Genomic DNA, 26,795 nt, shown 5'->3' on the forward strand with positions numbered 1-26,795 from the left:
GGGTGTTTGTAGCGACCTGTCAGTGTGTTTTTAGTCACTTTTTGGGCACCAAACAGGTGTTTTGTAGCAACCCATCAGTGTATTTCCAGCTGCTTTTTAGCCCTTAGATGTAAGTGATTTGTAGCAATCTGTCACTGTATTTCCAGCTGCTTTTTAGCCCCGAGATGTAAATGTTTTGTAGCAATCTTTCACCGTGGTTGCAGCTGCTTTTAAGGCACCATAAGGTCCGTGTTTTGTAGCAATCTGTCGGTGTGTTTTCAATGGCTTTTCAGGCACCAGACGTAGATGTTTGTAGCGACTTGTCAATGTGTTTTTAGTCACTTTTTGGGTACCAAATGTAGGTGTTTTGTAGCGACCTGTCAGTGTGTTTCCAGCTGCTTTTTAGGCCCTAGATGTGGGTGTTTTGTAGAAACCTGTCACTGTGTTTCTAGTTGTTTTTTGGGCACCAAACGTGGGTGTTTTGTCGTGACCCATGACCATGTTTCTGGCTGCATTTTAGGCACCAAACATTGGTTTTGTTGTTTTATAGGGACCTGTTGGTTTGTTTCCAGATGCTTTTAAGGCTGCAAACATGGGTGTTTTAGTGGCGACTAGTTGGTATATATCTAGCTGCTTTTTAGGCACCAAGCGTGGGTGTTTTGTTGCAACCCATCAGTGTATTTCCAGCTGCTTTTTAGTCCTTAGATGTAAATGTTTTGTAGCAATCTTCCACTGTGGTTCCAGCTGCTTTTAAGGCACCAAGAGTCTGTGTTTTGTAGCAACGTGTCGGTGTGTTTTCAATGGCTTTTTAGGCACCAGACGTAGGTGTTTTGTAGTGACCTGTCAATGTGTTTCCAGCTGCATTTTAGCCCCGAGATGTGGGTGTTTTATAGAAACCTGTCACTGTTTTTGTAGTTGTTTTTTAGGCACCGAACATGGGTATTTTGTAATGATTTGTTGATATATTTCCAGATGATTTTAGGCTCCAAAATGTGGGTGTTATCTATGTTTTTCCATTGGGCATAATGCCATGAAAAGTGGTTGTTTTTGCAGAAATGGCAACAATATTTCTGGTGATTTGAATGAATTTCTGCTCGATCCATGTTGTAGCTGCTGCTGTTTGTATTTAGTACATTAGTGCTACACTATTTGTTTTGTTGTGCTGACCTGTTTCTCTGTTTCTCAGCATTGGCTTTGTTGTTTTAAAACCCTGTTTCTCTAAAAAAATGAATACGTCTATTGTGTTTATTACTAAATGGCTTTATTTTGGTAACAAAATGCTGCCGGAATTATGTTGGTCTGCACATTTTTGCTTGTCCAGGAAGTGCTTTGTTTCTTGTACCACACAGAATTTATATGGAGGTGATGCAAGTGGATAGTGGTCTTACAAAACAAAGGACTGGTGATGGTTTAGACTAAGAAAACAGCTATACTGATATTGTTTTGATGACAGTGTGAAAGATGTTTCTGTAGTGATGAACCTGCAGAGAATGATCAGCTGAATCTGCAGCTAACCTCGCCTTTGCCACGTATAGAGCTTTACTGTACGTTTCAGCTCATTGTCCATCTGAAGGCCCACAACTTCACTCTTCTGGTTTAAAAGCTTTAAAAAAACTGCAGGCAGACATCGTTAGAGAGCAGCTAATGAACATGGGGGAGCGTTTAGCATCTGAAGTTCCACATATTCTTCTGGTTTAAAAGCTTTACATAAGACATTTTAGCAGGGTCACTGTGGCTGTTACGGATGTTTATTCTGACTCATTTCAGTTCAGATGGGTCTGCTGAATATTACGGAGAATTTTAGATGCTTGTCATATAAATGTCCTTCTTATGCGCGCATTCTCCATCATCATCATATGCATTTAAAATATATGTTAGAATAACAATTATTTGTCTTCATAACTAAAGGAAAAGCTTTTCATTCATTAGTGATCTGAATTTTTCCATGCAACGTTATGATCAAATCACAACACATAACACAAAGCGAAGAGGTCTTTTTAATTTCAGTGATGCAGACAGGTCCTGTTTTTGCATGTGTGTGTATTTCGGGCCTGTGTGTCTATGACAACAGAGTGAAAAAATGGAATTTAAAAGAAGTATATCTTCATCGTTGTCTTCAATAATGCTGTGTGGGTTAGGTTTAGGCACAAAAAACACTTGGTTATGGTTAGGAAAAGATTGTGTTTTGGCTGAAATTGGAAACACAATCCCACCTGGAAACACAGCAATGATTTAGTAAAAGCCAGTCCCTTTAGCCACGTTTCCACCGAGCAGTACGGTACAGTTCAGTTCGGTACGCTTTTTTTCCTGTTTCCACTGTGAAAAGTTGTGGATGGTACCACTGGGACCACTCCGTACTACCTCCATGTTTGGTCCCCCCCTCTGTTGGGGTACCTAGCACACAGATGTGGTACCAAAAGGTGGAGCTGTGAACACTGCAGTCTGATTGGTCAGTAGAGGACGGTCACTCTGCTCAGGGCTGAGTTGTGGCTGCTTTTGCATATATTCTAATCCTCACTTGGAGAAAAAAAGCATTGTGGAGTGTTGTTCCTGTGGGCTACAGCAACACTAAACCCCTGAGCTTGCCTGAGAAGGACTAAATGCACAAAGCTGCTATGTTTAAATATCCCTTTAAAAATTACTTTGTTCTGAAAATGTCGGTGTGCAGCCTCATTCTGTGGATGATAAACGAGTTGCAGATACAGTGTGACAACAACCCCGCCCACATTTCAGTTTACTGTTTGCAGTGGAAACACAAGGGTCTATGTACCATGTCTGAAGGGTTGCTTTTGGTTCCAGAGGTACCATACCGAAAGTGTTTGGTGGAAACAGGGTTTTTCAGTAGCACCATCCCAGCTTGAAATGTAGCGATGTCTTGGTAGAAAACAACAGCTGTTTGTGGCATTAACCCCTGTGGAAATACAGCAATGGGGCAATAAAAAGCACCCATGTTTGATGGCTAAAAAGTGGCTGAAATTGCGTTGACATGCTGAAAAACAACAGATTTTATTGGTCTCTAGCAGTGGTCTGAAGCTTGGCAGGGGTCTCACTGAGGTGTCACGCCATCCACCATCCCCTCCACCTCCAGATGACAGTCAGCTCACACACAATGGCTCTGTAGAAATGTTGCTGTTATACCTATAAAACGTACAAATGTAACACATCCTTGGTTTGCAGAAATGTACAATGCCAACATTTTCTTCTGGCAGCTGAGCTGCACCTCTCTTTCATCCTACCAGCTGATTACCGGAACTCTACTTGGCAGCTCCCAGATAGATTAAATAACACAGTTAACTCCAGATCAAGTCATTTCTCAGTTTGTTACAGTCCAATCTAATCTCGTCTGGTTCAGTAAACTCAGCTCAGATCAGTTCACGTCACTTGAGTCCCAAACCAGTCCGGTCCTGTTGTGGTCACTGAAGGTCTTCCTGGATGTTGAATTAATTCACTGCAAATAAATCAGCAGAATTAAAATGGCAAACAGTGACTCATTACAAAAAGGTCAAACACATACAAGATGCCGAGGTCACAGTGTTTCCTCCTGCCTCTTCCTCTGTGGCTAATAGAGTTTAATCAGCCTCATTATTGCTGAAATAAATTAAAGTACATCGAGTAAAAGTATCCACATAAATTCAGTTTTTGGGGGGGATGACTGTCAGTCTCGCAGTAACTGTAAATAACCCCTGGTAACATTTATACTCCAAAGCACCATGGAAACTGCCAGCGGAGTCAGTACTTTCAGTCCACTTGACAAAGCTGGTAACTGGAGGCATTAATTTATCTGTCAGCTGTTGATAAAGGGTCCACTGACAGCAGAGACATCTTCTTTCTCTTCTCACAAACACAATACTTTAAAGCAACAACAGTGTCAGCAGAGCAAAACATTCTGCATCACTTTAAGGCCAATAAATCTGCCGCTTGTGACCGTGTCAGCCCTCCGCTATCTGCCAGCAGAGATAGGGATTTCTGTTTCAGCGGGCTTAGTGGGTGCACGCTCAGATTTAGGATTCAGGATCTGTATCTCTCTGCCAGTGATTTGTCACTCTTCTTTACAAGCCAACTGTGTTTGAACTTGACAGGATGAGGAGCCACAAGTGTGTTTAGCTGCAGTGTGTTTGTGGCCTTTTGAGTATTTTAAAGGTTTAGGGTTCTTGACGAGGACGCAGATTTTAAATACCAACAACACTTCAGCTGGGGGCCGAGTGTCACAGCTGAAGATTTCTTGTTCTTTTCAGCTTCATTAAAGCTTTTTGACTGTAAGGAAGCAGCGGGGGAACTCATTTGGCTACATGTGATTTGTGCATATACTCCTCAGACAACTGAAGGGTTTAGATTCACAGTCTGTGATCAGAAACAAAAATACAGAGCACATTTGTAATGATCCTAACAGTCGTTTGCTGAAGGAGGCAGATCCTGATGCATTTTGTCGCATGATTAGTTTAGCCACTTTCTAACAGTCTCAACAAATATCCATAAATGTCTGACCTTGGTGGTGTCCTTGCCTATTATTTATCTTATTATCTAATCCTGTCTGATTATTTACCAGCATTGTACTGCTGTGGACGCTGCCTTAGTTCTCATTCTGAAGTCATCAAATACTGCTGCTTTGTCTGTGATTTCGGACCCAGACGCCGACGGCACAAGCCACCTTTCATGGTGGTATGCTACACTGCCAGGTGTCATCAGTTTGTAATGCGGCCAGACGGAACCTTTTGCAGTGTTATGATACGCCACCGGTCATCCAGATGGCACCGCTAGCTCCTGCATGATATACCGTAGAACAGCGTCAGTTGGAAGCACTGTCAGTAACAACGTAATATACGAGCTGGTGGAAGGCTGCAGCAAACCCCAGACTTTGACCTTACTTCCTGTATGAATGTTGATCCAAACCATTAAGTTACTTTCTTAACCTATCCACTAGAGTTGGGTACCGAAACTCGGTACTTTTTGTACTTGGTACCGATTCACGTCGGTAAAAAAAAATGTGCAGACAAACGTTAACGTGCAGCACTGTTCCTAAATGTTCTCAATAAAATGTTGAAACTGAGAAGTTTAGACTTTAAAAAGTACCGAAATAAGGTACCGTTTGGTACAGGTACCAAATTCCAGATAACGGTACTGTATCGGTTCAATTATGAACGGTACCCAACCCTACTATCCACATGGTTTTGTTGACATCCCACCATGATAGCCACGCGCTTTTGTTGCCTCAAGCCGCGTTCACATTACACCATTTTCACCACGATTTTGACGTTGCAGAGGATCTTGAGAGCCAACTTGGGTTGGAGGTGAGTTGGCAGATAGTCTGCCATGACGAGTCCTCATGTAGCCTATGAGCAAGTCGCCCCCTCATCTGCGACTGGGACTGGATATCTGGCGTGCTAGAAAACTGGAGAAGTCTGACACGACTGACAAAGAGCCTCAGCCAATGAGAGGTGGGATATGTCCCATGTCAGCACTCAGGAGGACGAAAGAAATGTGAGGAGGAGAAGCCACAGGGTTGCCAGGTCTGCTTATTAGCCGCGACTTTGGGCTTGTTTCTAAAGTGGAGTTGCTTATTTGGGCTTGCCCTCTAAACGTCACCTTCCTCAATATATATCCGTAATAAGTTAAGTGTTGTCTCCAAGTTAAAAAACGTAGTTTGGTGACGTCACTGCGTTATCTGGGGCTCTGTCGGTGAGGGCTCGGTGGAGAAATCTTGTGGTGTGCACACACAGGTCGTAACGCAGTTGGCGACACTCCCGCTGACGGAAACACATGTCACTAGGTATGAACACCCAAAAGATTACAATGGTCTCCGCGACGCAAAATCAGGGTGAAAATCGTCTAATGTGAACTACCCTTTAGTCTAACCACGTGCTTTTGTTGACATCCCATTGTTGCTTGTGGTGTCCTGAAACACCAGCAGCAGACACAGTAGGATATCAAGCGCATAATATATATAACCCACAAAAAATGCTGATGGATCTGCCTTTAACATAGTGCAACTTTAAAGGAAGCAAATGCAGTTAGATAAATCACAAGAATAATGACAGGTTGGTATCTCGAGTGATATCAGAGTCTGGCCCCCAGAATGTTAAAACTAAAATGGTGTTCATTTTCCAACACCAAAGGATTAATGAGTGCGTCACCTTGTTTTTAGAGTCTGCTGGAAACTTTTGTTGCATTGTAACTTTGAGCCATTTTGTTGTGTATGACTTGCACATTTTCACTGTCTGCTTGTGTTTTCTGTGTTTCCAGCGTGTTCATTTATGCTGTGTATACACTGTATGTTGCACGTGTTGGCTTAAGTTGCAGTGTTTTTGTGCCTCCATGGCCGGAGGCATTGTGTTTCTGAATTGTCTGTCTATCCCGCCATACATGTGGTCACGGGTAAAGGTCAAGGTCACCGTGACATTATTTTTGTGAATGTGATATCTCAAGAACTCCTAGAGGGAATTTCTTCAAATTTGGCACAAACTTCCAATTGGACTCAAAGACAAAGTGACTAGATTTTCGTGGTCAAGGGTCAAGGTCAAGGTCACTGTGGCCTCATCTATCTCTTTCTTGTGAACGAGATATTTCAAGGACACTGTGAGGGATTTTTTTTCAAATCTGGCATTAACATCCACTTTGACTTAAGAATGAACTGATTAGAATCTGGTAGTCAAAGGTCAAGGTCACTGCGACCTCACATAATACATTTTGGCCATAACTCAAGAATGCATATGCTAACAAAGACAAAATTTCACACAAATGTCTAACAGGATAAAAGAATGAAGTGGTGACATTTTATATCAAAAAAGGTCAAAGGTCAACTTCACTGTGACATCATCATGTTCTGCAAAAACACTTCTGGCCGTGACTCAGCATCATATTTCAGAAACACAAGGGGAGACGTTTGGTCACATACTGAACTGGTGACACTCTTGGTTGTTCACCTTGTGCCATGTATCCATGTTTTCACAGACATGCATGTCTTTCACAGACATGCATGTCTGTAACTGTAAGTGCAACTTATTTGGTTCATGGAGGCATACAACCACATGGCAGTGATTCTAGTTCTTCGTTATTTCAGGTGCAGTATTAAGATCCAAATTACCAAAAATGTAAGGTCAGCTCTAATGCCCCCTTCATTAATTAGCAGCAGGGTAGTGTTGTGTCGTTTGCGAACGAATCGTTCAAAAGAATGAATCTGTTGAGTGAACGTACTGAACTGAATCACTTCCAGAACTGATTCGTTCATTTCTCAGTTCAGTTGAGCTCAGCAGCGAGCGTGCAGGCCGGGAGTGGAACTGCCAATTCGGTCCGTGCAAACGATGAATCACTCGTGAGTCGTGAGGCAGCCAGGGTGCAGGGAGGGACTACCTTCCGCGTGACGAATCACTCCGTGAATGAATCCCTCGGTGAACGAATCACTAAGTGAACGACATAACCCCGATCCCTGAGTGATTCAGATCATTTCCTCTCAGCAATACACTTTCATAAGGACTGTTTTCTCCAAGCTAACGGCTAATGTAGCCAGGAGTCAAGCCACATGAACACAATCACGAATCTTTTGAACAAATCTTTTTAATGAACTGATTCTAGTGATTCAGTAACATCTAAAGAACTGCTTTGCCCATCACTACAGCAAGGTTGTTTGTCCATCTTTACCGCAGTGTTGCATGATGATACAACAGCTTGGTTGAAATTCCAGGCCACGTTATACGTGACTGACTGTGGATGTGTATTTGGTGGTCTATGTATGGTCTCTGCTTCCCGCTCCTCGAGCAGCCCTGTTGAAAAACAGATCTGTATCACAGCTGCAATAATAGATTCAATTTACAGTGTCAGACCGAATCCTAACCCACATCTGTGACTGTGTGTGTGGCATATTTGTCATCATCAGCGTGATTTTGTGCATGGTGAGCAGCCAGCGGTCTGCTCACAAACAGAGGCATCGTGTAAAAGAATATAATCAAACCTTTTAGTGTCTTTTTACCATTGATGCAAATATTGCTTTGACAGTTCAATTCGTAAACTGTTTAATATTCTGATATTTGAAGTAGCAGACTTCAGAATATCTACATTATTAACGTTTGTATCAGTAGTATTTAAAGAAGGTGTTGCTAACCTTTGTAATAAGTGCTATTAACTTTTCTCCTACCCTACGCTACTATTGATTTCATTTGGATTCACACTGTCGGCTCCCCACTGCTGGAAAATTAATCCCACACTGCGTAGGTAAATGTAAAGCAGTCAAAATGCATCATCTGTCTACAACGCTTACTCCCAAAATAAACAAACGTGGGGCAATTACAGTGCAATAAGTCGACATGATAAAACCTACACAAATAAACACAAAGGTGCAAACAGGCAGAGCTTCTAAACATTCTCCAGGAGGCAGCGGTTCATGGGGATTACATGTATTAACAAGACTAGAGCGTCTTACACTGTGGGATGAGGCTTATCCTTGGTCTGTATGCTGTATATTGTGCTGAATGTATGTAGAGTCACTAATCTGCACTGCTTCAACTGTCCACCCGTCCATCACTGTCTCGCACTGTGTCAGTTCAGGTTCAGGCTGCAGGGTTTTATCTGTGCTGGAAGTACACTTACTGTGCTCCTGCTGTCTGCTGGTTCTCTGCGAGTCTTCAAATGTCAGACTGCGTTCTTACTGGTCTTTAGTCAAGTAAAAATATGCAGTCTTTAAGTTTACTTTAAGAACTCTGGAAATGTTATATTAAGATTTTACTCAGGCCCACCTCAGATTTGAGCGAAAATTCATTATTGTTGTTTATCATTCCTCTGTGTAATCATGCAGCAACACAGATAAGGACGTTCACAGTTCACTTGTCTAAATTTTAAGCTTTACTGACATAAAAAAAAAAAAAAAAGTTTCCTGCTCACCCTATAGTGGTATCTATCTAGTCATGCAGACAGTTTGGGTTTCATTTGCCATGATTCTGAGATGTTCGCTGCTGGGATTTCAACCAGTGGGAGTTTGTTTGTGTACTCACAGCACTGGAAAATAACATTTGAAAAAAAGGAAGATAAAAAACTCAACAGCAATGCGCTTTTTCAGAAACACTGTACAGTGTAGTCTGTATAATCCACAGAAGGTCATGTGATTATCCTGACTTACAGGGACATTGTTTTTATGAGGACATTTTGACTTTGAGGTTTTGAAATGCTTACTACACACTTGCATTGCGCTAGGATTAGGAATATCAGCGCTCAAATGTTAATCAGTTAACACTTGCGAATATCTTGGAGTGGTTACGAATGTCAGCCGGTTAATTCTGCTACTCTTCATTTTACCATGCTGCACACCACTTGTTTGGCAATCACCGCTAGTAACGCAGTCTCCACCCGACAGCTTTGCTGTGGAAACATTGTGCTCACCTTTCAGTCTCCCCCCAGGTTGCCTGGTAAGCAAGCGGCACCATTTTGGGCCATAAATCCCCTTAAGCTCACTGTTAGTTCTGTTAGCACCATTAGCAGTGACAACACGGCTAGTGGCGCTAACATAGTTAACAATGCTAAAGGGGGTTTACAGCTCAAAATGACTCTGCTTACTCGCAAGGGGCAACCTGGTGACTTCTGTAAATGATCGGTGCTGCTAGCTAGCTCCTTCATGACACTGAGTGACCAAGGCTCACGTTAGCTAACCAGTGGAGACCGGAGGATGGATAGTGGGTGCTAGGTTTCTGCATATTAACATGGCTAGCTGTCTGTCTGTCAGCCAAGCCAACAGAAAATAAAATAAAAAGGCAGGACAGTTACACGACAAAACATTAACGTTTCACCACCTCAAAATGGATAGTGCTTCAAAATGGGGCACTAAAGCTATCTGAGTCAGAGGTGGACGGGATTGTGAGCAGATTTGTGGTTGTTTGTTCAGGATTGACTGGGTTATGACTCAGAGAAGGAGTGCTGGCATTGGAGCAAATCTTGAATTATTTTGTTGTGTTTAAACACAGCATTTTTCTTTCTTTCTCGTGACTTTGTGAGATGTTTAAAGTGAACAATATCTATATTTCTTTCTTGTGAGTTTTTTTTCTTCTTTTGCTTTTATGTGTTGCAGTGTTGCTGATATTCCTCTTCCTGTTCTTCCTTAGTACCTCTCACTTCTTTCTTTCTGTCTTTCTTCCAGACTGGCCAGATGAATCCCATGACACAGTTGTACTACAAGAAGGTGAGTCAAACACAAACACATTCACACAATGTTGTGATTGACATGAAGTCCCTGTGGCTATAGATTTGGTTTATAAACCATGATACCAAAGCACATTAAAGTGTACATTAAATAAACACAGCTGAAACGTCAGGTAGGTGTTTGTTTCAATGTTTGAAACCTGGAGCGACATCACCTGTCTTGTGCTGCTTTCAGATGCCTTTTACAAGTATTTAAACCTTTGAACCCTGAACTAATTGGTGCGATTTCACTCTGAAAAAGGCAGTGAGCAACTTGGTAAGAGATGCCCTACAAAGAGCTAACAACAAAAAATACATTTAGAAAATTATAAAAAAAAAAATAAATAAAACAAAAAACAGATAAAAAGCTAAGGAATAATATATATTTATAATAATAATTATTATTATTACATTTTTTAAAAAATTATGATACAGAATTACTAAAATTTCAAGCACTCTTTTCAGGTCATTTTTTCCCCTTTTTTTTAACTAATTTGTTTTTAATTTTCTCTTTTTACTAATTTCCTGCCAAATTTTTTGGGTAATTTCTTCTTTGATAGCTTGCTGCCGTCTTCTCATGCTAATTTGCTCAGGATTCAAAAGATTAAACATCTCCAAGGTTGTAATCAATTGCAGGTTTTCTAACTGGAAGTGAAATTTGTAATTCGGTCTGTTGGTCCCCACAAAGATAGATGTACCAGATTAAACACAGAGGCAAAAATGTCCGTCAGTGCTGACAGCTGACTGATGAAATCATCCATGAGTGAATCACCTCCCACCACTGATGCTTTTCATTTTAACTTGAAGGTTAATTCAACACCAAATTTATATTTTCATCAGCAGTCTGTTTCATGTGTCTCGTTCTGCTGTAACTTAATGATGGATGTTGTTGACTCTGTTTTGAAAGGTTGACTAATAAAATAAAATCTCCACCACTGCATGAAAACTGCAGATATGAAAGAGGATTTTTGCAAATGAACAAACAGCTGATTTATTTGACTTGTAGGCCCGTTTAAGCCCCAAACCAAACAGCCATGAATCAAATATTTACAGTTTTAGCCACATGGCTCTGGGGACGGCAATGTCAGTCTGTGTCTTTAACGCCACTCCCTGTCTGCTCACAGTCACTGACACAGAGTCACTGATTCAACAGATCCGGTTAATACAGTTTAAATAAAGTTAAATCAATGCAGATGGATAAGACGTATGTCCGAATGATGAGTTTTCCCCCACAGATTCCTGCCTAATTGGGGCTGACTGAGGCGTTTAAAAACTCTGAAGGCTTTCCTTTTTGTTCTGACATCGCTGCTCTGACTAATCACCATGTGATTGATCAATCATCGTCACCCGCTGAGCTGAATCACACAGATCCTGACGCATCTCCTCTTGTTATTAATGTAGCTTCCAGATGACAGTACAAACAACCACCTCAGTCGTTAATTTCCCCTGAAACTTGATGTAATATTTAATAAAAGTGTAATAATAACTGCTGACACGAGCGGAGACGCTCCGTAACTGTCATCACAGAAGTCACATCGAACTATTTTCTCAGGATTTAGACTGAAAGAAGTTTCCAGACTTCATAGTGACAGTCTACACATATACAACAAGTCTGTCAGTAGCTTTTAATAAATCACTGAAGCTGCAGGAAAGCCTTGTTTTTATGGCGTCATACTAGGGATGCAGGATATTGGATTTTTTTTATGATATATCAATAGTATTGCAATTTTAGATATGTTGTGAGTATTGCGATAAAATATATTGCGATTTATTACCTTTTCTCAGCTCTATATTATGTCCCAAAGGAAAATGTGTGAACATCTGTCTTACCTAATAAGATAAAGTTTTCAGTCTGTTCATCTCACCTTGATACCATATGTTGATACGATATTGCCATACAAAAATATCGCGATACTATGCTGTATCGTTTTTTTCCCGCACTGCTAGCCAATACCGATGACGTGCCGATATCCCTGTATCATACTAGTTTAGCTTCATGTCAATATTTGTGGAAAAAGTGACACCTACTATTGTGCTTTAACAGTGAACAAGGAAAAAAATCTGACTTCAGTAGCTAAGATTATGTTTTAGCCCTCAGCGCAGGCGATAGTTGTGGCTTGAGGCATTATGTTTCCAAGTTGTCCATCTGTCTGTCTATTCATAGATCTATGTATCCATCCCATTCTTGAGAATACAATATCTTAAAGATGCCTTGAGAAATTTTTTTCGAATTTGTCACAAATTTGTCACAAATGTTTCAAGGATGAACTGATCGGAATTTGGTGGTCGAAGGTCACTGTGACCTAGTCTGTTTCATTCTTGTGAAAAACACCTTGAGGGACTTTCAAATTTGGCACAAACATCCACTTGGACTCAATAGTGAACTCATTAGATTTTGGCAGTTAAAGGTCAAGGTAACTGTGACCTTGTCTACCTCATTCATGGGAAGGTGATATCTCAAGAGCTGCTTATGGAAATTTCTTCAAATTAAGCACAAATGACTCTTGGACTCAACAATGAATGGATTAGATTTTGATGGTCAAGGTCAAGGTCACTGTAACCTTGCATCCATCTCATTCTTGTGAAGGCAATATCTCAAGAACAGCTTCAGGAAATTTCTTCAAATTTGGCACAAATGACTCTTTGACTCAGCAATGAACTGATTAGATTTTGATGGTCAAGGTCACTGTGACCTTGCGTCAGTCTCATTTTTGTAAATGCAATACCTCAAGAAGACCTTGAGGCATTTTTCTAAAATTTGGCAAAAAAACATCCACTTGGACTCAAAAATGAACTCATTAGAATTTGGTGGTTTAAGGTCAAGATCACTGTGACCTTGCATCCATCTCATTCTCTTAAGCACATCATCTCAACAAGGCCTTGGTGGAGCTTTCTCTGATTTGTCAAAAACCTCCACTTGGACTCGAGAATGAACTGATCAGAATTTCATGGTTGAAGGTCAAAGGTCAAGGTTACTGTGACCTCACAAAGCATTGTTTGGAGATATCTCAAGAATTCAAACTCTGATTTTCACAAATTTCACACAAATGTCTAACAGATACTTCAGATACTCAGATACTGAATTGGTGACACTGATCTTGCGTGTCCATTTTTAAACTGTGCTCATTGTATAGATCTTCTGTGCTGTCGGGGGAAGGTGTGTAAAGCATCTATGTTTGCACAGACATGTATGAAAACTGTAACTGCAACCTGACTGGTTTGTGGAAGCACACAACCACAAGGCCATAATAGAATTTTTGTATTTTAACAGACATGATTCTCTGTATTTTAAAGTGTTTTGTGTTCTTATTGTTTGTGTTTGTTTAGGCGACATACTCGCCATACCGCGACCGCATCCCGCTTCAGATCGTCCGGGCTGAGGTGGAGCTGTCTGCAGAGGAGAGGGCCTACCTCACCGCCGTGGAGAAAGGTGTGTTTTATCTCTGTTAACAGTATAACATTTCCCTCGACACCGCCATCCTGCTGATCCACTCACCTCGTAAATGATGCTGAGTCGACACTGTGTGTTGGCTGAATGGTGGCAGCAGCTGGTCAGTCAGACTCTGCTGCTGCCAACAGTTCACAGGTGTTATCACAGCAACAGCTGACTGTTGTCCTGTCAGTGTGCCCTTGAACAAGATGCTGAAAAAAAATTCACTCTGCATAAGAGCACGTTCAAATCACATTCTTCCTGTTTAGTTATGAGTCATATAAACCAAATTAATGTCGCAAAAAATGGCTAAGTATCTAAAACAAATAGCAGATTCATCCTTAATGATCATAATCATTAGTTCAAAATGAGCTCCGCCTCATTTCTTAGCATGAAGTGCTTCCACTGTGAATGTCTCAAGTACTTTTTCCTGATTATACTTATGTAACTTTTACTTAAGTAATGTTTTTAAACAGGACTATTTACTGTTTACTTGTAACAGATTTTTCTTACACTGTGGTATTTCATAAAAATTCTTAAAATGTCTTAAATTTAAATTTTTGGGGTTGTATGGAATATGGAATTAAATTAGAGTAGCTTACAAATGTTGGTGATTACAAAGAGGTCATATTTGAAGATTCAGACTTGGTCCCTCTTCTCCACACCGCTTGTATGTACACTGGAAGATACAGTTGACCTATGGCTAAGTCACGCCCCCCTACACTCACTTGGACAGACTATCAACATTCAGTGACTGGCGCTATGGCAGGTGTCACAGCACACGGCATATCACAGGAGCCAATTGATGATTTTTGGGGACATAACGATCAGATGTCATTGAGAAGTAACCAAAAGGGCCTAAACTACGCATTGGAGGGATATATTCATCATTTTATTCTTGAGAAGGTCGATGAAAAGCTTAAATTACAAGCCAAAATTTACAGGTCACAGTGTACGCTTGTGAACCGTCTCCATCAAAGACAACAAGTTAAAGTGCCACTGAAGTTAAGGTTTTTGGCTCAGAATATGAGAAAAGGATAACGGCCTTTTTACCATCTCTACCAAGAGTGTCTCTCCATTAGTTTGGTGCTACAGTATTTACACTGAATCATTCAGCATAACGTTTGCCAACCTTTGTTATCTCTGCCATTACAGATAAGTTAATGAAGCTAAGCTCCAGAAGTTAACGTTAGCTTAACTAGAGCCCTTTGGACAACAGCTAACAATGATGTACGATCACCAAAGTACAAAACTAGAACAAAATAGGCTAATGAACTCCCAGCAAACAAGGTGACATGATGAACAGCGCAGCTAGGAGCTAACGTTAGGCTAACTTTAGCTAACGTTAGCTAGAGATGTTAAAGATAACTTTATATTTCTTTCCAGCAAAGTGACAATATGTTGCCTCAAACACAATGTTGACTTACCTTAGAACAGATGTAGACATCATTGTTAATCTTATTCACGTTGAGTTGATGTTATGGTCTAACGTTACCACACAACTTTATCCAAAGGAGACACTTTTCTCGGTTGAGATGTGGTTTAAGAAAGGGTAAAAAATACACCTGGTCGCCCAGCCTCTCAGGATACCTTGTGTCGGAGTTGCATGTACCCCATGCACACCGTTTGACCATTTTTAAACTTCAAATCTCAGAAAAAGCTCATAAAACCGAACAAAACTGACTTTCTGTAATGCATTTCAATGGACGTCCAGGCAGAGAATGTCCGAGTGTATGGGAATGGCTATACGCACTGTGATTGGCTCATCACATTTGAGGGCGGGACTTAGCCATAAGTCAATTGTAAAAATGTTCAATTTGTCGCAATGGAAAAGCTATTATTGTAGCGAGCTAACTAAGCTAATTGCAGGCACCTATTTGTCCAACAGAAAATGGGCCAGCTCCAGTGCTCGCCAAAGCCAACCCCAAATTCACTCTTGTTTTGGAACAGCCTTTGTCTTCTTGGCATTTAGCCTCGCTGTATTTGTGATTTTTGGCTTTTCAGGGCAAAGTTTCTACAGATAAATACACCTCCACGCACTGAGAGTGGGTCATAAGTGAGGACTTAAACCCTAAAGTAGTGGTTCCTAACTGGTGGGTTTCGGTCCAAATAGACATATTCTTAATGGACCGCAAGTGTCTTGCAACATGTCAAGTTTGTAACATCGAAGTACAGTGAATTTCTAGCACAGGGCTCTTATTTTGAAGTGCCATTTCCTGCTGTAGAGTGAGTGAACAGGGACAGCAAACTAACTTGATGACATGATCAAAGACAAGTATGACGCTGAATAAATTAAATTGTGTGGACCTTAAATTAATGACAAAGGTGGAATTTATACTTCTGCGTTAAACAAACACCCTACGTACAGCATAAGGTTTGTGTCGACATAGAGCTTTAATTTCACAGATATGAAACAATGAATTGTGAAGACAATAAAGCCTCCACAAAAATAACATTTTAAGTCCTGTGTGTGATTTATCCTGGCTTCATATGAGCAGAGGAAATCTCTGCTAGTTGCTAGCCACTAGGCTAATTTATACAATGTAAAATGCCATAGGCTTGTGCTAAAAACGTTAGCATGTTGTATTTGTGGGGAAAATGTGTCCAGATAAAGACAAGTGTTTGTCTGTGAATGCTGCCAGTTATAGTGAAGCTGATTTGTGTACTTGTGTTTGAAACTGTCTCTATTAAGCCATGTTTAATGTGTGTTTAATGTGTGTTTTGAATCAAGTCACCTTTACAGCACTTAGAGGTCTGCCGCGCTAGTATAAATCCCGCTTTAGGAGAAATCTGGCCCCTGTAACAGTTGGATACCACTGCCCTAAAACGCTTAAACCCACATCTGTTCCTTAACCGCTCCACTCTCCCTCTGCCCCACCAGGTGACTATGCGGGTGTCAAACATGCCCTCCGGGAGGCGGAGGTCTACTACAACATGGACGTGAACTGCCTGGACCCGCTGGGCCGCAGCGCGCTCCTCATCGCCATCGAGAACGAGAACCTGGAGATCATGGAGCTCCTGCTCGACCACGGCATCCACACGGGCGACGCCTTGCTCTACGCCATCAGGAAGGAGGTCGTGGGAGCTGTGGAGCTGCTGCTGTCGCACAGGAGGCCCAGTGGCGAGAAACAGGTGTGCTTGCAGACGTGTCCTCAGCGGATGTATATTAATCCATTGTATCCAGACTCATTCATGCATGCACGTGTTTGCATTCACTCATCAGTAAATGTGCGGTGGTGTGTGTGTGTGTGTGTGTGTGGTAATGAGTAGTACATCCATTCATTGTAATGCTCCATGCCACATTCTGCTGAGAGGATGGAAATTAAACAGCTCGTTTTATAGACACACTGTGAAATAGGATTTAGAGACAGACATTATATTTGTCTGCATGCCTGCCTCATTTCTGTGTGTGTGTGTGTGTGTGTGTGTGTGTGTGTGTGAGTGAAAGAGAGAGTAAAAGAACATGTTGCACAGTTCAGTTAACGTGTAGGTGTTAAGGAGGATCGAGAAGGAGAGATTCAGAGAGAGGAAGTAAAAAAAAGAGAGCTTTAAAATCAGGAGGGAGTGCAGATGAACAAGGAGATGTTTAAAAATAAAGAGAAGGAGAAAAAGATGAGAGAGGAGGAAAAAAAAACAGAGACTTCTTCTTGTGTATTAATTCCTGGACCGTCTGAGGCTGTGAGGTTCCGCGTTGCCGTGGCAACCAACCCTTGGCCGAGAGCAGAGGATTGTGGGAAGGTTTTTGGTCGCCTCTCAGTTGGACGAGGATGGGAACAAATCTGTTCTTGCTGTGTTTCTGTTTCTCATTTTACTTTTCTGTTTTTTTCCCTCTCTCCTCTTCTCCCTGTTAGTTTCTCGTTCTTTCCACGTGCCGTCCGTTTCACCTTTTGTCTTCTTCTGTCGTTTTTCACTCCCCTTTATTTGCCACAGACAATAATCACAGCCTCCTGCGGTGTTAGATGTCTGCTCAGCTGTAGTCTTTAAGATAAATAAAATAATAACAATTAAAAATGAACTGTAATATATTACACGTTTATTAATATTTGATGAATAAACCAGAGAGCCGCTGTTATTATCTCCACTCAGATGTGAGAGCATTTTTAAATGTTGAACTCTTTCATTATCATTTACAGATAATTGTGCAGCTAAATTACTTAATTAGCATCTAAAAATCCTCAGTAAAGTGTTAGAATATGATTATGTTAATAATTTGTGGTGATGTTTAAGAAAGGATAATTGCTGGAATACTGCATTTCAGTTCAATTACAGAATCCAAAACACCAGGGGCAGGTGAAGGTGCTGCTGGAGCGCACTGAAATGACGCTACGCTGATTTTTTGTTTTTCTCCAAGTGAGGCAATAGAATATTCGCAGTTTACAGTGAAATTGAAATTTGTATACAGTTTGAAGATCCAGTCATCGCTAAAGCTTATCCTCGTGAAAGCCTTTAATTTGACTTTAACCCAGTGTTAATTTCATTGACAAAAACTACAACTTGACGAAATGGAACGAAAGATAGATCTTGATATTAAAATCTAAGACAAAACTTATGCTTCATTTTTGTTGACAAGATGTGACAAAGAGGTTCGTGGTTGACTATTTGACACTGAACGCCGAGAACGTCCGTGCTTTTAATCATCTTCAAATGCCACATGAGCGACAGGCCGGTAAACTCCAGCAAATAGTCTGTGCCACGATGTTAGCTAGCCAGCAAAAACACTCACACCAGAGTGAGGCGTCAGCCGTTGGTGCGAGTTGTGAGCTGTAATTCATGAATAAATAATCAGCCGTGTGTGTCTGACTGTGGACGGTGGAGCTGCTGAATAGATTTGTGGAGTTTGTTAGTTGTAGCGGTGACTGTTAGCTGTTAGCTTCGCTTGTTAGCCACAAAAAAGACAAAAAGAACTCATATATTTCTAAATTCACTACTTTATTAAAACTGTTTTGCACTGCTTCAAATGAATTTGAGTCATAAATTCTGTGCCTTTCAAAAAATTTTGGCTGTGTTGTTGTCGGGCTCTCCTGCATCTATTGGTCAACATCATCCCCAGACTGATACTGTAAAAGAAAATAAAGTTTCAGTTCAAATAACATAAGCTCAGAGACTGTAAGAAAGCAGCTCATGACGTTATGCGTGTACATCTACAGAGTAGTTTGAATTTACGGATATGGTGACAATTAGTCCGATAATAACTGCTTGTAAGTAACGTCAAAGACGGTATTGCTAACGTCACGTAGCGTTAGCCATCTGTTACAGGATAAGTTATAACGTAAGTTAGCGAGTACTCGTAGCTGCACCTATAAACGTAGCAAGCTGGCTCTCAAACTCAAATAATGTAACGTATATTTCAGGATAAGTATAACATAACACAAGTGACGATAAATTGAAACTCACTCACCTTGAATTCTTTAAACAAGTCAGGGTGTCTGTCTTTTAAGCGTTTACCCAAGTTTGAAGTGTCTCCTCCTTTGGTCTGGAAACTTCGGAAGCAACGTTTGCACACTGGTTTCATTTGCCTCAAATGCAAAATATCTCCACACACGACTCCTACTACAAAACTTTTCGACAAGCCGAGGTGTTGTGGCTCCAGCAGCACAAGTAGAAGCCATTGTTTCTAGCGAAGACAACGGAGCACAGGCGGTTTTCTTTGGCGCTCGTCCTCAGCACAGACTGACGCGTGTATACTGCCCCCGTCAGTTCCGACAGAAATCGACACGGCACGCTGAGGGCAAAGTTGTATCCGGTACTTACGGTACCGAAAAACAAAAACAGGTATCGACGTATTTTTTGCGTGTTGGCATCGTCTTGGTATCGATATTGGTTCTCATGACAGCCCTACTGATAAGACTGGTTTCATATTTCAGTTGTAGTAATAAAATGTTTGTTTGAGTCATTGTGATTGATAATAATTTATATTCTATAATGCCGTGATACCGTGACACAGCAATATTTTATGAGATGGCTATCATTCCATGAAAATTTGTACTAACTCCATAAGTCTTCCAGGCTTGGAAAATGTGGTTATGAAATCCCATGACCTCCAGGTTTCCATTGACCATGGGAACCATGTCTTTTGCTGCTGTTGAGATAAAAAGCAGCAGAACAACCTTGCATTAAATAGCTATACTTTACCAATATATGTAAACTTGCCACCATGGGAACAGTGATTGCATATCCTTCAAAAAGGGGCCATAGCTGAACAGTGCTCTGCATAGGGAGGTGTTGAAACTGTTCTCACTGTAAACTGCGTGTTGTGCTGTGTGAGAGCTTCACATATGTAGCAGCAGCGGCGTAACTAATACTCAGATGCACACGAGGTCGGACGCATAAGTGTGCAGAATTGTATACACATGTTAAAGTAGCTGTCCATGTGCGTGTTTACATGTGATGCCTATATTAAGAAGTGCATGTGTGTGTTTCGCTCTTCCTCAGCTGACAGGTAGAGTCGATGCCTTTTATCTTCCCCTGGCGAGCAAAACTGTTGACCTTTCTGCCGTCCCTCTCCATCTGACTCAATCCGACTCCCCCTCTCTCCCTCTCTCATCGCCATCCTCCTCCCTCGCTCCCCTTTTCATCTGCCCTCCTCCCCTTCCTCTCCGTCTCCATGATTAACTATGAGCAAATGCAGTTTTCTACACCGGCAGCACCATGGAAATGGAAGGAGCGAGGCAGCAACGCAAGGAAGGAGGAGAGGAGGGAAGGAAGGACAGAAGGGAGCGATAAAACACGGATGAAATCTGAAGGTCTTTGCCTTGAGCACCCAAAAATCAAAAAAAGGAGGAGAGTTGTATGAGTGATAGGAGATAAGAGACGGAGAGGGAGATGGTGAGACTGAAGCAGAGCCAAATAAAAATAGGAGAAGCGAGGGAAGGAATAAGAACAGAGGGACATAAGGAGTGACGGAGAGAGGACGTGAGGGAAGTAGTTACACAGAGAGAGAGAGAGAGACAGAGCTATGCAGATGAGGAAAAGGTTTCGCAGCCTCTCTCTCACACTTTCCTTTGATGTGTGAAGTGTGTGGAAAAAAAAAGATTAAGTGTGTGTGTGTGTGTGTGTGTGTGTGTGTGTGTTGCTGGAGTTGAAGATAATTTTTTGGTTGTTTTCATCTGTGTGTGGATGCACATGTGCACTTTTGTCAGTGTATGTATGGGTATAAAATGTGCATGTTAACGTCAGTTTGTCTGTTGTTATATAAATCTGTATTTGTTTAATTACATTTTAGTTTATCTTTTATTTTAATGTATTTAAAAAAAAGAATTGTAAAAAAAATCATCAGTAACACTGAAAATCAGTTGAAAATTGAATCAAAAATCTTAATTCGCAGCACAAACCTGCATATTCACTGTTTATTGATTTCCTTTATATAACTTTGAGGGAGTCTGCAGTTAATTTGCGTTCACAGTAAATCAGCGGCTCCATGGTGGGTTTCTTCCCACCTCATAATAAATAGCCAGATTCTGACCATATTTAGAAACAACGGGGAAACATCACAGAGGAGAGGAGGAAGATGACATCAAAAGGACTGTTCCCTTAGTAATGCTTCATGTGCTGGTTTGTGTTTGGTTGATATGGAGAGAAAGCAGGTGCTGAGCAGCAGCTGTCTGTAAGCCTTCTTAGTTCCTGCTCTTCCAGACTCCACTCCTGGACCTGACTACAGCTGGGTTTAAATTACATTCAGTCTGAATCAGTTAGTGGCTCAACATAATGAGAAACCTTCCTCAAAGTAATGATGGAACATCTCAAAATGACAACTTAGTGTCTCAGAATAATCACTTAGTTTCTCAAAACTGGACCCAGTGTCTCAAAATAGTGACTTAGTGTCTCAGAAATGAATACATAGATTCTTAAAATAATAACTTAGTGTCTCAGAATAATCACTTAGTTTCTCAAAACTGGACCCAGTGTCTCAAAATAGTGACTTAGTGTCTCAGAAATGAATACATAGTTTCTTAAAATAATAACTTAGTGTCTCAGAATAATGACTTAGTTTCTCTTAATTGGATCCAGTCGCTCAAAGTAATTACTCACTTAGTGTCTCAGAAATGTTGACATAGTTTCTTTAAAATATCTTGAGACACTAAGTCATTATTGTGAGACACTAAGTCATAATTTCTGAGACACTATGTAATTGTTTCTGAGATACTAAGTCATTATTTTGAGACACTAAGTCATTATTGTGAGACACTAAGTCATAATTTCTGAGACACTATGTAATTGTTTCTGAGATACTAAGTCATTATTTTGAGACACTAAGTCATTATTTTGAGACACTAAGTCTATAAGATACTAAGTCATTACTTTGAGATACTAAGTCATTGTTTTGAGATACTTAGTCATTATTTTGAGACACTGTAATTTTGAGACACTAAGTCTATAAGATACTAAGTCATTATTTTGAGATACTATGTCATTGTTTTGAGACACTGAGTCATTTTAAGACACTATGACTTTATTTTAAGATACTAAGTCATCATTTCTGAGAGACTAAGTCATTATTTTGAGACACTAAGTCTATAAGATACTAAGTCATTACTTTGAGATACTAAGTCATTACTTTGAGACACTAATTTTGAGACACTAAGTCATTTTGAGACACTTAAGTCTATAAGATACTAAGGCATTACTTTCAGATACTAAGTCATTATTTTGAGATACTATGTCATTATTTTGAGACACTAAGTCACTGTTTTGAGACACTGAGTCAGCTGAGGGAGCGCAGCCGGTGTAAGCCGAAGTTTGGCTGACCGACGGACAGTGCGCACACGTCACCAAAACTTCACAGGCAGGTTTCCAGAATATCAGGCACATTAACGATGCAATAAATACCCACAAAACCACTATTCAATGCAACTATCTGCAGTCAGCACATAAATGTATCTCTATATCGACTGTCCCGTCACATCTGATGTCAGATGAAAGGGGATTGGCACCGTTTGGCACGTTTGGCACGCGTAATGGAAACCCAACCTGATTTGATTAACACAGCTGCAAACTAATGAGTTCACATCCCTCTCAGCCAACCACAAACAGCCACAGCATCAGATAGGGAGTATATATTCAGCATCTGTCATCTTAGAAAAGTCAAAAGAAAAGAAACAGAGTGAGACTGCGAGAGAGAAAGAGAGAGAGCGCGCACGAGAGAAACGCAACATTGATTTACAATTGTGGTGACCTCCTCCCAGGCTACCTTTGCATCATCAGCCCGTGGAGGTCTGCTCGCAGTTCCGTATATTCAGACACTGCGAGCTTGGACCTCCTGGACCAAAACATAAGTTTCCTCCTGGGAGAAGTTTGGCTGTCTGACGCTGCTGCTCTCTTCTGCCATGGCGAATTGAGTAAACTCTCATTACACCTTCGTGCAGCGCATTTAAGGGCGAGGAGAGGGGCTCATTTGATTGGTGCGATGTGTGTAAAACCCACTCCACACCTTCTCTCCTCCCTGTTTCCGACTTGCGCAGGTAGGAGGGACGGAGGTGGGAAAGAGGAGTAGCTGCGCCAGGGCGCACGGTGTGCCAAACTTACAAAATCCACCTGGCCACACCCAGTTGGCGAATGCATTTGCGCTGTGCCCCCGCTGCGCCCGGTCTGCGAAACTAGAGCCCTTAGTGTCTCAGAAATGATGACACACTGTCTTAAAATTATTTTGAGACACTGAGGCATCATTTCTGAGACACTAAGTCATTACTTTGAGATACATAGTCATTATTTTGAGACACTAAGTCATTTTAAGACACTGTGACTTTATTTTAAGATAAGTCATTATTTTGAGATACATAGTCATCATTTCTGAGAACCTACCATAAGTCATCATTTCTGAGACACTTTATTTTAAGATACTAAGTCATTACTTTGAGACACTATGACTTTATCTTAAGATACTTAGTCATTATTTTGAGACACTAAGTCATTATTTTGTGACACTTAGTCTTTAAGATACTAAGTCATTACTTTGAGACACTTTTTCATTATTTTGAGACACTAAGTAATTTTGAGACACTAAGTCTATAAGATACTAAGTCATTATTTTGAGACACTAAGTCATTATTTTGAGACACTTAGTCTTTAAGATACTAAGTCATTACTTTGAGACACTTTTTCATTATTTTGAGACACTAAGTCTATAAGATACTAAGTCATTATTTCGAGACACTAAGTCTTTATTTTAAGATACTAAGTCATTACTTTGAGATACTACTTCATTACTTTTAGACACTATGTCATTATAATGACTTATTATCTCAGAAATGATGACTTAGTGTCTCAAAATAAAACTTGGTGTCTCAGAAATGATGACTTAGTGTCATAACATAATGACTTAGTGTCTCAAAATAAAACTTGGTGTCTCAGAAATGATGACTTAGTGTCATAAAATAATGACTTAGTGTCTCATATTAATCACTTAGTTTCTCAAAATCACATCTAGTCTCTTGAAATAATGACATAGTGTCTCATAATAATGACCAAGTGATTAAAAAATAATGACTTAGTGTCTCGAAATAATTGGTATCTTAACGTAATCACTTGCTTTGTCAAAAACTGACTTAGTTTCTCGAAATCATGATTTAGTCCTTAGAAATGATGAGTTAGTGTCTCAAAGTAATCTCAAAGTAATGACTTAGCATCTTGACATATTCAGTTAGCTGAACTAGCTAGTGTCTCAAAGTAAAAACTATGTGTCTTAATATAATGAGTTGGTGTCTAAACATAATAGCATCTCAAAGAAATGATCTCAAAATGAGAAACTTTCACAAAATATTGACTCAGTATCACAGAAGATTAAGGAATGATACTGAGTTACTTTTTTAGACGTTTCTCATCATTTTTTTGATCACATTGGTGGACATAGTGGCTTCTATAGAAAATAAATAAATAAATGAAAAATGAAGGCCTGTACTTTTGGGACAGGGTCTGACTGTCCTCTGGTTGGAGTACAGGTTCTCCACGCCTCTGATTTGGAAAACCGCTGATGTAACGTACAGCACAAAAAACAACGTGACAACGCGAAATATTGCAGAGTGCAAAATATTTTTTCTTCTTATGTGGGTCAGTCGTAGTGGGAGTATATCCTGAACGGTCCTCATCACCAGCAGCAGGAAACTCAGGAACATTATGATGCATCAAAAGATAAAAGCTTTTAAAACAGATCCTTTCAAACTAAACATCAAGGAAAAGACACGACCGCACACAAACTATATAGGTCATTTACCTGTGAGTTTGTTTATACTTACCTTAGTGTGTGTGTGTGTGTGTGTGTGTGTGTGTGTGTGTGTGTGTGTGTGTGTGTGTGGCAGCTGCTCTAACGTTCCTTATCACGCCAGAGAAAAAAAAAAAAAAGAGGGAGAGGGGGAGTGAGAAGGAGAGAGGGAGAGAGATCAGATGAGGAAAAAGGTTTTTGGCAGCAGTGAGGAGGGAGAGACAGAGGGAGCGGCAGAAAAGGAGGAGAAAGGGATGAGGGGAGGGAGCAGACAGAAAAAACAAAGATGGCAGGAGGATGGACGAGGAGAAAGATGGGAGAGAACGATGAAGAGGAGGTGGTGTAAAGGGAGGAGAGGAGATGGCAGTCAGACAGAGGAGGTGAGGAGGAGTGAAAGGCAGAGGAGAAGATAGACAGAGACGGAGAGAGCGAAGATAAGATAAGAAGGACGGGGAGAAGCACTCTGCCTGGTTCTCCCACTGAGAGATGAAAGAGAGTCCACATGTGTTCCCTCCTCTCCTCTTCTCCCTCGTTCCCTCCTCTTCCTCAAGTCCGATCCTCTCACTCCTTCCTTCTGATGTCTTGGAGTGTGAGTGTGTGAGTGTGTGTCTGTATCACAGGATTTAGACGTCTTATGTTTTGCGACATGCAGGCACATATCAATCTTTATTCTTAGTTTAGTGACACTTTATTTTAAGTCCCTGTATCAAACATTTATAAGCTGCATATAACCATTTAGTATATGGTTTATGGTTGTACACAGATATAAGTGTTTATTAATGTATTTATCAACAACTGTAACTCCTCCTGTAGGCGCCCAGGAGAACACAGCTTATATAAAATAGGAGAAGTTAGAATTGTTGACAAGTACTGTGCATAAATAAACACCTAAAACTGTCAACTTGCGATGTGTTAAAAACAGAAATGTTTATCCAGTGCTTTTAAATGTTACGTAGAGGAGGTTAAAGTGAAGTGTTATCCTTAATTTGTTTTATGTATTGTATCGTTCATTATTTATCGTGTGTGAAAATGTAGAGGAGGTGGAAACACAAAAAAATAAATAAAAAGTGATGTTAAATTTTATTAGAAAGCTGTTGATTCAGCTCCGTAGAGATTATAAAGGCTTTAATTTGTCGTGTTGTTGGACTGGAGTGCATTTGACAGCAGCTCTTTGGAGATGATCCACCTTTTCATATGAACATGTTCGCACAAGTGCTTCACAGAGCAAAACTGAAACAATACAGACAAAATGTATGAATAAACACAAAAATAAACGATACAGGCAAAAAGAATTGGAAGATGAAATATTACAACAATAAAAAATAAAAAAAAATCAATGAATTAAAGTCAATAGGGTAACCAAAAGATATGTAAAAGCAAATAATTAAAATTTAAAAACTGAGGCAATTACATTACTCCAATTTAAAAGCCAGCGTTTCAGCAGCTTTTTGAAATTGATTTTAACGAGAATGAAGCTTTTTGCTTGCTGTTGTTGCGTTGCGATGCGCCTTGCAATCTGGAAATCCATCGGTAAAAAAAAAAAAAAAAAAAAAAAATTCTCGCTTTAACTCTGGAGGCACTGCCCGGTAGTATTTCGACTAACAGAAGTGCAGGGGCCTTGTGGATCGCTCACCCCCTTCACTTCCGGCGGTGCCCGCAGCGTTACACTCCTACCCGCAACTCGAACCAAACGGCGGTAAAAACGTTGTCGCTAATGCCCTTTTTTTCCTGTCATGAGGAGTGGAAGGCTTGTAAGTTGTGCTGTTGTCCGTTTTTCACGTTGACGAGACGGCTTTATGGGTGAAGCGGTCGCCATGGACGCGGAGCTTGCTGTTTCTGTAGGTACACATTTCCTGGGGACACCTGCACGTCTCGGCCCCGCCCCCTCCATTGTGATTGGCTACAGCGCAGCATCGTTCAACCTCAAAGCCCCACCCCCCTCTGTAGTTGTCTTTCTCACAGAGCTGCCGACAGCTTAAGAGATTACGCGCCTTGTGTTTCTGAGAGAACTCGAGGAGTTCTGAGTGTTCCGGG

At 40.7% G+C, this 26,795-nt stretch overlaps 1 protein-coding gene across 1 annotated transcript in view; it reads left to right on the forward strand.

The window, feature by feature from the left end:
* Positions 1-26,795, forward strand: part of trpc5a (transient receptor potential cation channel, subfamily C, member 5a) — a 224,937-nt gene that overhangs the window by 85,293 nt on the left and 112,849 nt on the right. The window contains exons 2-4 of the mRNA XM_049568039.1: positions 10,097-10,138; positions 13,465-13,567; positions 16,449-16,699. Of these exons, the coding sequence (XP_049423996.1) occupies positions 10,106-10,138; positions 13,465-13,567; positions 16,449-16,699 (387 nt within the window). The 5' untranslated portion in view covers positions 10,097-10,105. The remainder of the gene's footprint in view (positions 1-10,096; positions 10,139-13,464; positions 13,568-16,448; positions 16,700-26,795) is intronic.

The sequence above is a fragment of the Epinephelus fuscoguttatus genome, linkage group LG23 (genome assembly GCF_011397635.1).
Source record: "Epinephelus fuscoguttatus linkage group LG23, E.fuscoguttatus.final_Chr_v1".
In the NCBI taxonomy this organism is placed as follows: Eukaryota; Metazoa; Chordata; class Actinopteri; order Perciformes; family Serranidae; genus Epinephelus; species Epinephelus fuscoguttatus.